The sequence below is a fragment of the Cupressus sempervirens genome, chromosome 10, assembly GCF_028749045.1.
Source record: "Cupressus sempervirens isolate cs-2001-9-10 chromosome 10, ASM2874904v1, whole genome shotgun sequence".
Taxonomy (NCBI): Eukaryota; Viridiplantae; Streptophyta; class Pinopsida; order Cupressales; family Cupressaceae; genus Cupressus; species Cupressus sempervirens.
The window spans coordinates 147,024,345-147,035,286 of record NC_143127.1 but is presented as its reverse complement, the minus strand read 5'-3'; the positions used below and the strand labels follow the sequence as shown (position 1 = coordinate 147,035,286).

The window sequence follows — 10,942 nt, the reverse complement described above, 5'->3', positions numbered from 1 at the left end:
TATCTTTGGAAGATTTGATGATGGGTGTAGATGGTAAGACATGTGCCAATTGATCAACGAGTACTATACACTTGAGTCTCCATCTAGCATGTAGGGTTCGGGGCATTGGCCTGAATTTTTTTTGGGTTCCTACTTTTTCAGAGAATGGTAAAGCCCTAATACGGTTGTTCTTTGGAAGTTGCCCTAAAAATGGAAAGCACATTATATAAGCACTTTTAGGGTTGTAGATAGGAGAGAAAGAAAGTGAATTGATGGTTGCTAATGAATAAGTCTTTCGTGTCCTAAAAGAACTTGCACTACAAGTGTGTTGTAACCTTTGTGTTGAAGATAATACATTATGTAGGTTTTGGAGGGGTGGGGTTGTTTTATCAAAAGGTTTTTTCCCATCGGCATATCTTTGTGTTTATGTATTTTCTTTCTCTATTTTTTTTTGTATTCATTGTTGACTACAATATTATTGTTTACATAATATTGAATCTAAAATTGTAAGGATTTAAACAGAATTTGTAGAATACTTTCCTTAAGAGATTAGTGTAGGAAGTTGTTTCCACACCTGAGATTCCTTACAAGCTTCAATTGGTCTATTCAACCCTTCTAACACCCTTTTCTAACCACAGATAGCCTCAAATTTTTGCAAATACCCCATACTGAAGTGTCCCTAAGATGCTCCAAGTGCATTTGGAGATCGATCTTCCGAGGGTCATAACTCAGAGCTTGTGAGGGCTATCGGTGAAACATTAAATGCTAAAAGATGGTGATGCTGAGGTCTATAATATCCTCTTTTAGTCTAGAGATATCACATTTCATTTGAATTTGTCACAACAATCTCCCTTGATGCAAAAACTTGCAATATACCTCAATTCATTGGTGCATCATTATGTAACTTTCAAACCACTAATCATGGCATTGAATCGTCAATGCCTGCTCCACATGAGCAGGTCAACCCTACTAACACCCCTATTCTAATCGTAGAGAGCCTTGAACATTCACAACCACCCTGTACTAAAGTGTCCCTAAGATGCTCCAAGTGTGTTTTGAAATCGATCTTCTGAGGGTCGTAACTCAGAGCTCGTGAGGGCTATAGGTGAAATGTTGAATGCTACAGAATGGTGATGCCAAGGTCTACAATAAAATCTCTCATTTTGGAGAGATCACATTCTATTTGGATTTGGCACAATAGTCCTGCCCGATGCCAAAACTTGCACTATACTTAAGTTCATTGGTGCATCATTGTGTAACTTTCAAACCACTAATCGTGGCATCAAATTGTCAGTGTCGTTAGCTCTGCATGGGTGAGTCAACCCTACTAACACCCTTTTTTTTTACCACATAGAGCTTCAAATGTTTGTTACCACCCTATACCGAAGTGTCCCCTAAAGCCAAAGATAGGATCCTAAGACCAAATTGGCTATGGATTTGGCTAATTGTAGATATCTTAAGAGGATTTTAGAAATTGTTTCAAACTAAACATATGATATAATTTCAAATTAAAAATTGCAGTAAAATTTGATACTAAAGGTTCATATAATATTCTTCACAAATTAGTACATTTGAATCGAATATAACAAACTTGATCAAAATGAATGATATTCAATAAACTTGAACAATAAGCATAATGCACAAGATTATAATGGTGAGTGGAGCAAAAATTTGAATCAGTCATCAGGCGAGAATCTGGAGAAAATGGGAAATGGGGAACAGATTGCAGAGGTAGAGCAGGAAAAGGAGGGGCATGATGCTGATGCCACAAAGGATGGGGACCCACGTGAATCGCAGCCACATCCAAGTGAAAAGATTCATATTCCTAGATCTTCTGGAGGAAGGACCCCTAGGGCATGGAGTTGATGGTTGAATCTCTTTGGGGTCAAATCGACAAGTAAGTCGATCTTTCCCAAAATCATCAATAAATCCAATAAGGAAAAGGGGATCTTTGCTCTGGAAGTTCCCAGTGAGATTATCGACCATAATATTTTGAGCATGGCGTCAACCCTGGTGGGAAAATTTATTGGCCCCAGACCTAACATATATTTGGTAAGGGTATTTGCAAGGAATAAATGGGAGCTGAAAGGACAAGTTGAGGTCACGACTATGGCTAAGGGTTTTATGAATTTTGAGTTCTCTTGCTTAGAGGACTACTCCAAAATCCTATGTGCGAGAAACTAGTCCTTGGGAAAGTCCACTCTTGTCCTTCAAACATGGACTTCTAACCCAAACCTGAACAATGACTTCCTAAGCCAGGCCTTGGTCTGGATAAGGTTGTCAGAGCTACCATTAGAATATTGGCACAAGGATGTATTTGATGGTATTTCCAGATCCTTTGGAGAACTACTATCTATTGATCTTATTACTATAGCCAAGAAAAAGCTTATGTATGCCCAAATTTGTGTCGAGGTGATGGAGGGATAGGATATGCCCCAAGTGATTGAATTCCAGTCTTGTTTGGGAAGAAGGGTTCAATAGATTGACTATGAAAATGTCCCTTTTTCTTGTTTCCATTACAAAAAAGCAGGCCATTAAGTGAATACTTTCCCTTTATTCAAAGAGAAAGGTAACTATGGAAAAGTCCAAAACAAAGATGGCACGAAAAAAGCCAATGCACCCAAAAAAGTGTGGAAGGAGAAAAATGTAAAAGACAAGAACACAGGAGGTGAAGCTAGGAACAATAGGAGGGATAAGCCTATGAAAAAAGAAATTTCTACTGATGTCAAAGGTCCAGAGAACAAGATCTTAGGGGATGAATCAGGAAATGATAGGAGGGAGAAGACAAAGGATAGAGTAAATCCTATTGATGCCAAACTTTTGGAGAAGTCGGACAGCCCTCTAAATAGCAATGAAGTAATTGATATTCCTATATCAAATCACCCTTTGGCCGAGAAGGGGGGGATTATGTCTCCTGAGAAGGATGGACTGAATATGGCTATGATTTCTATAGAGAAGGAGCTAGATATCTCTTTTGTCACAGATTCCCTAGTGGGATCTATTGGAGTGATGCAAGATCTTCCCTTATCCTAGGAATCTAATAATAGCCCTGTTAAAGGAGCATCCCCCACAATAGTGAAAAGAATCCTCAAAAGAATCTTGGACACTACCTCGAGGCATCTTTCTAGATTTGAAGCTCTCTTTGATCAATGTAAGGAGGATGAGGATCCTTGGACTTCGGTAAAACAAAGAAAGAAGAATAGCAAGTACCCCACACTAGCTTCTCTAGCAACTACTAGTAGGGTAAAATTTGATACTAGAAATAAATCCACCACTTCAGGAAGAAAAAGCAAGAACCAAATCAGACAAGAAGAAACAAGAAGGAATCTAATGGATGGAACGCAAAGAACCATCCAGGAATCATGTTCATCAATCAAAGCATGAAGATCATTTCCTAGAACATTCATGGACTTAATGGAATCCACAAATAGGAAATAGTTAGGAATATGTAAGGGACCATACACTAGATGATTTTTTAATTCAAGAAACCAAAATGAGAAAGGAAAAGATAGAGATGATTTCTTTTGGGAAAAGAATGAAAAATACTACCACAAACTCGGAGGGTGCCTCAGGAGGGCTTCTCACCATATGGAAGGACTCACTTGAGGCTACCATTCTCTTCGATGAAGGTAATATATTGCTTATGAACTTTTTCAACCCTAAAGATCAAACTAGGTGGTTTTTGTTGAATCTTTATGCTCCCAATACTTGAAATAGCAGAAGGATTTTCTGGATCAAAATTTGGGATTTGGCTATTAACTTAGGTGACACCAAGTGCATTATTATTGGATATTTTAATACTCTTCTCTTAGCCTCTAATAAATTAGGAGGGCTCCTGCCTGATGTTGAAAGTAGAAAACACTTGGCTGACATGATTAGGGATCTGGCTCTTCTGGATGTGGACCTGGATGGATGCAAGTTCACCTAGTCCAATAGGAGAATAGGTCAAGCTTGCATTCAGGTTAGGTTAGACAGAGCTCTTATTTCTTTCGATTGGCTTAGCAACTTGCACTGTAAGCTTTCTGCTCTTATGCGACTTAGCTCAGAATATTCCCAGGTCATATCTGCACTCTATAATTGGACTGGTAGTGCTTCCCCATCTTGTTCCCTGCTTAACTTCATCTCTTTTCCAAAATATGTAACTCCTTTGAACAGAAACATATGCATTAATAAAGAATAGTGACCAAAAATCTTTTCCACCTTACCATTCTTAATCCCAACTAGGCCATTATGAATTTCTTCAGCTAAATAAGAAGCAAAATCAAAAATTATGTCTACACTAAAAGAGGAAATTTGAGTAATCATGTACATAAAATCCACAAGCATAAACTCTTCTTCATCTTGTCCAAAAACTCTGCACAGAGTCCTATATACCTCTACAGCCCTGGCATTGAAGTATGCCCTTTTGAAGGGTTCCTTGGAAGCCATTGTTATTGCTGGTAGAGTTCCAATCTTACCTATATGTGCCCTCAGTGCACCTAGTCTAATAGCATCCTTCTTTGACATGTATTCTTTTTCTAATCCTTTTAAATCAATTGGCACATGGTAGTCAGTGAGAGGCCCTAAACCAAATACTTCCCTAATTTCCTCTGGATTGATTGTGATTAGGATTTCACCATTAGTTCTTCTCACCACCCTAATGGCTTGGTCATATTTTTTTTCCACAGTGTCGAGGAGGTCATAATCCATAAAGACACTAGGAACCACCAATTTCCCTAAATCAATATTCCAGATATTGGCATGTGGGCAAACAAGTTCCTTTTTGAAAACCATTTCTTAAACAAATCCAGACCAATCTGAGAAGTGTTAGCATCCCAAACCCAATTTCCCTTATCATATGATCCATCTCCAACTCTTAGCCTAGGGTTTAATGAAGTTAGCTTTTTTACTTGTACAATTTCAATGGTGGATTTAGGAAGCAATTCTAGTAGGTCATTATGGATGTTTCTATCCAAATAATTCTCTTGTCCAGAAAATACCTTCTTTGGAGCCATCTTGACTATAATTCACAGAAACCTAAATGCTACAAAGGTTATAGTGTATAAGTACTTGCTTGTCTGCTTGTTCTCTATAATTCTGCAATAGCTCGTGAATGATGGAAACTACTTCATGCTCTTTATCAAGCTCAACACAATATTCTTAGTAATGGCTTTTTCTTAGAAAAACTTGAAATCTTTGTTCGCGTGACATGGAACTAGTAAAATCTCCTATATTATACTCTATTTTTCTCACACACGAAGCTTTCATTTCTCATAAATGCATAGAGTGGCACCACCTTCTACATTCAAATTCACACCATTGATCTTTGAAAAATCCTTCGATCCAGGGATGCAAGAAAAGATGACTCACATTCTTCTTGACATGTTGGCAGTCAATCCAATGACATTTCGCCATGTGTATCTTTCCTTCATTGTTGGCACTTCGAACTAGACCCACTAACTTCTGAGGACACGTATCGTTGATTCGCTACCTCACTATACATAAAGAGTGAGTATGTTGCTATAGCGAGAAAGTGACAACCCTTGATCTGATCTTAATCTGATGGCAAGTGTTTTACTGTATTTTTAATACTAGAGTGGTGGGTCCCTCCTTGTTTTTTATGTCGCTATACATAAAATTTGAACAACTCATCATAGCGACATAGCGACAGCCATAGATTTGGGCTTGATCTAATAGTGAGGAAACTGCATGACATGCATATATTATGGTGGGTCCCCAGTTGCTATGTCACATAGAGTAAATAGTGGGCATCTTTTTATAGCAACAAGGCGACTATCATTGATTTCATCTTTATCTGGCGATCATAATTTTTTACTTGGTCTCTAACTGGAGCATGGGTTCATGTTACTACTGATGTGAGAACGTACTGTCCCAGCTGGCTCATAAATTAATACTTTAATCCTTGCTATATCACCTCATGGCTTAGGTCCCACCACATGCCTACTTTTTGGTTGGGCACTATGTCGCTAATGGCGAGGTGCAAAGTTTTTTTGATAGTGACATAACGACCTCCGGTGTCCTCAATTTTTCTAGTGCATGACACATATCCAACTGGATGCCACCATGTCCAAAGGTTGCGTGACTCATATCTAACAAAGAAAATGCCTGGGACCCACCCTTTGAAACTGTTGTTGTGCTATCACTTTTCAGCTGGGCACTATTACACTAACGGCGAAGCCAGTTCATTTTTCGATCACGACATAGCGACCTCCAATGCCTTGATAAAATCTGGTGCCGAAAAGATTAATACCTATCAAGTCATAATTATCCTAATTAGTGCTTCTGACAGAACAATAAAACCGCATGTCTACCATGCCACTTGGGAAGTTTATGGTCACCGAGAAATTTAAAAAACTGTTGTCATGTTTACTTTCCGTTAAGGTGCCATGTCGCTAACGGCAAGGCTCAAATTTTTCCCGATAGTAACATAGCGACCTATCGAAAAAAATTAATTATGTTGACTTTTTTGCACTTCATTTTTTTGGTTCCTTCTTTCGATTCTGACAGCTCTGACACAAAAACATGTGACTAAATATTTTTGAAGCAGAACACTTTTCGGTTGCTGCTTCTACACTTCACGACATCGCCTCTCAATTTTGCGGCAGTCACTATGTCACGTAGGGTAAAACACTTGCATCTTTTGATAGCAATGATGCGATTGTCATAGATCTTACAAGGATCGGATGGTGTGAACAGAAGGGAAAAAGGTTACTTGGGGACGTGAAAGATTTGAACTGTGTTAGGATTAAACCATGGACAGAAATAACAATTACATGCAAATATAACCAATAACAGAAAAGAACACAAGGCATCAAGATTTAACGTGGTTCACTCAATCCCTGGGCTACGTCCACCAAGCAGCAAGTCCAATATTTTTATGATCCAGTGATTACAACCTGATTACAATCCGTAATCCCTTATAGCTCAATACCATCGCAAGAACCAATTTCGCATCACACCTAATGAAACAATCCCTAACCCTAAGCCCTTTTATACAAGTATTTTAGCCACTTTAGGGTTATAATTAATAATTACATGTCGGCCCAAAATCTCGATAAAATAGGACCCAAAAAAAAAATTTAAACCCCAAAGAATTTATGAAGTATGTATAGTACTTTCCTGATCAATCACCACAATCCAACAAACTGGACACGGAATATTTGCATTTTTAAAAGGTTTCGCGCCCGAAAAAAATTCAAAAAGAATGAGACCTAGGGTTTAATAAATGTTTTCAAAGGTTAGCAAATTTGCAAGACCAAAGACCAGAAACCCTATTCTTCATTAATGGATTAAGTTTTGATTTTTTGTACCTAGATTGGGGAAATTTTATCTTGCAAAAAATTAGACCAACAAGGTGTATATGATGTCTGTTTAAAACTTATTAGTTGGACTTTTCTTTTCTACAAGACATACATTTTACCCATTAAATATGTTCTTTTGACTTCTTATAGGAATTTTAAAAATCTCTTTAAATGTCTTAGTGATGATGTAAGTAGCCTTCTATATAGACTTCTTTTTTTATATAATTTTAGTTTTTCAAATTCCTTTTAATTTCATTCAAGAATTTTTTATGAGAATGCCCTATCTTAATAATAACAACATTATATTTTTCCTTCTTATATTGACCCTTTATCTTTTATGATGATATTCTCACACTTCAAATATATGTAGATCTAGAGTGGCTCTCCCTTCTCCATCATAATACTTCTTCAAGGCTTTAGTTTGTAGAGGGCTCAATGTATATTATTTGCTCTTATTTATACTAAGTGGATGCAAAAATTAGTTACCCATACATTTAGTAGGATGAAATGCATACAGTATATACACATCTATATACTATTTATAAAGGCAACCTTCTCTATTTTTTAGTTGATTAATTATTTTAAAATTATTCAAACCTATATATCTCAAGAGAAGATTTTTCCCATAAGATCATTTGAATGAGGAAATGTAAATCAAATGTATAGGATCATCCTCAACAAATACCAGTTATTATCAACACATTCTAGTTATTAGTGCCAATGGTGTGAACTTGAAGTAGTGAACACAATGAGGACTTGGTCAGAAAACATTAGTATTAAAGTCGAGAATTTCACATAAAGGTTGATAAAGTTGAGATATTACAGAACAGGGACTTGAACTACTTATTCAAGGAGGATCAAGTGAAAAGAACAGCGGCTCTGATATCAAACTTGAGCAACGGAAAGACAACATGCCACAAATTCTGGAGCGAGATGCTTTGATAGATTTCAAAGGGGTGAATCCACCCCAAAATTGCTTGCAAGCTCTTATACCAAAGCTGCAACATTTAATGGCATTTCTCCAATTACCACATCGAAAACTCTATGAATCTCCTCGAGCATTTTCTCATCATCCCTGCTGACAAAGCTGATTGCCATACCTTTCCTACCAAATCGCCCGCTGCGACCAATACGGTGTAGATACTTTTCTGGTTGTGTAGGCAGGTCATAATTGATAACAAGAGAAACTTGTTGAACATCAATACCTCGACCCAAAAGGTCAGTTGTAATCAGCACTCTTGAAGAACCAGATCTGAACTCTCTCAAAACGATGTCTCTGGTATTCTGATCCATATCACCACGCATTGCAGACACTATAAAATCTCGAGCTCTCATTTTGTCTGCAAGCCAATCCACCTCTGTCCTCTTATTGACGAAAATCACACTCTGTGTTATGGCTAGTGTTTTATAGAAATCACAGAGTGTATCAAGCTTATCTTCCTCTCTGGCCACATTCACATAGAACTGGTTAATACCCTCCAGAGTAAGTTCATCTCTATTCACAAGAATATGGACTGGACTATTCATGAACTTCCTTGTCATCTTCAGGGCTTCAGGAGGCATTGTAGCCGAGAAAACACCAACTTGGAGCTTTTGAGGGAGCAACAGGAAAATATCATATATCTGCAAAAAGAAAAAGAAGAAAAGGAATGTTTTAGGAAATAGAATTCGATAAGACTAAATCCACCACCAATTTAATAATTGTCAAATTTGACTCTAATAGTACCTGATCCTTGAATCCACGTGACAACATTTCATCTGCTTCATCAAGAACAAACATTTTAATATAATCAGAGCGCAGGGCATGGCGGCTCAACATGTCTTTAACCCTGCCAGGTGTCCCCACAACAACATAAACACCAGATTGCAGAATACGAATTTCCTCTCTGGTGTCTGCTCCTCCAACACAAGCATGCACTTCTACTTGTAGATAACTACCAAGTGTCCTCATAACTTTTTTTATTTGCTGTGCCAGTTCTCTAGTATGTGCCAAAACTAGTGCCTGACATTCCTGTAGACTGTAGTCCAGCCGCTGTAGAATTCCTGAACAAAATGTTGCAGTCTTTCCTGTTCCTGATTGTGCTTGCTCAATAACATCGAGGCCTCGGCAAAAAGGAACAATACCTCTCTGCTGAATTGCAGATGGTTTCTCAAAACCTGGAGATTGATGTGTGAATAGATCTCATTAAGCCAAATCACAAACCAGGCCATTAGCCACTTTATATTGAAATCCTTTACAAAATCTTGTGCCACTTTATAAACTACTATGCAACAATTAGTCAGGGTATATTGAAATCCACTTTATATTGAAATCCTTTACCACTTTATATTGAAATCCTTTACAAAATCTTCTGCCATTTTATAAACTACTATGCAACAATTTAGTCAGGTTTTTCCATATTGAAATCTTTTACAAAATCTTGTGCTCATTCAAGAGTCACAACTTTCAAATTCCACTAAGCTGTTCCTCTTAAATTTTGAACCATAATCTCCACAATAAGAACTCATTACTTCAACCAACCAAACTAAACCCCTGAGACGATTTAATCAAGATTTCAATTTAGTATCACTATATTTATATGATTATTTGAACGATGTCAGTGTGCTGATGGTATTTGCAGTTGCTTTGTAAGAGAGCATCCACAATGGAAGTACACTAAAAAAAGTTTCCAGGGGCAGGAAATTGAAGGAGTTCTCTGTGGTTGAACAGGGCGTTATAGGTTTGTTACAGATTATACTATAATGGAGACCCGCTACTTTGAAGGACTCAATAATGTAGTCTCAGTTCAATGTTACTGTTGTTCAGTAATCATTTCAATTAAAAGAAATATGCACTTTCTAAGCATGTCTATAACAATAATGTGTAAGGTAGAGAGCTGCTTCTGTTTTACCAAAAGAAGAAACTTATGTGAGCAACTGTGCAACAAATATCCCATAAACACAGACAAAAAGAAGAAACTGAGCAACAAATGTCCCTTTAATGTCACATACCATAGGCATAAATCCCTCGCAATAGGTTTTCTTGAAGGTCCATGGAGTCAAAAGTATCATGAACTTCCTCCCAATCGGTACCTTCACCTTCAGGTCTGCAACACAACCACAATACAAGCATCATGTGCCCCTTCTCACTGATACAAATTAAGCACCTCTTTCACTGATACAATTCATAACCTCATAAAATGAGGATTACAATTTCTTCATTCAACTAATCTGGCTGGTCTATCAGCATCTATTAGACCATAAAGGCAACCAGCGTTGTGAAATAACAAAAAGAATCAGTTTAAACTTCAATTTGTTCATATGACGGATTCAAATTAGCATTAATAAATAGATCCTCCTATATAATTCCAATTGAACCAACTAAACAAGTCAAGAGTAGCGTTTCAATCAAAATATATGATGCTAGACTGACAACAGATTTTGAACTATCAAATCCAACTTAAAAACAACACTAACAAATCCATAAATATTAAATTCTTTGTTGAGATTCCCTTGACCAATCTTCAGGGGTCCTAATTAACGAACTGGGGAAGACGTTGAAATTCGGAACATCCAGAATGTCATGGTCACTTTGACAGAAGAAATACCAACGGGAACCCAAAATTGCTCTGAAAATTATTATATAAGGTCATAACAATCCATATATGCTTCTGAGAAAAAAA

General features: G+C 37.3%; 1 protein-coding gene across 1 annotated transcript; it reads right to left on the bottom strand.

Annotated features, from left to right (window-relative positions):
* Positions 1–8,267: 8,267 nt before the first annotated feature.
* On the bottom strand, positions 8,268–10,344 carry LOC149533004 (eukaryotic initiation factor 4A-1-like). Its single transcript, XM_089803564.1, has 3 exons — positions 10,272–10,344; positions 9,007–9,437; positions 8,268–8,903 (listed from the first exon to the last, which is right to left on the bottom strand). The coding sequence occupies exons 1-3, from the start codon at positions 10,312–10,314 to the stop codon at positions 8,268–8,270; spliced, it is 1,110 nt and encodes a 369-aa protein (XP_089659690.1). The 5' UTR covers positions 10,315–10,344.
* Between the last annotated feature and the right edge of the window lie 598 nt (positions 10,345–10,942).

What these genes read in the sequence shown, in the direction of transcription:
- LOC149533004 (XM_089803564.1), bottom strand. Translation starts at nt 10,314, where the DNA reads ATGGACCTTCAAGAAAACCTATTGCGAGGGATTTATGCCTATG. An exon ending in GCGAGGGATTTATGCCTATG is followed by an intron (nt 9,438 to 10,271) that starts GTATGTGACATT and finishes ATCAATCTCCAG; the next exon opens with GTTTTGAGAAACCATCTGCA. An exon ending in CACGTGGATTCAAGGATCAG is followed by an intron (nt 8,904 to 9,006) that starts GTACTATTAGAG and finishes TTCTTTTTGCAG; the next exon opens with ATATATGATATTTTCCTGTT.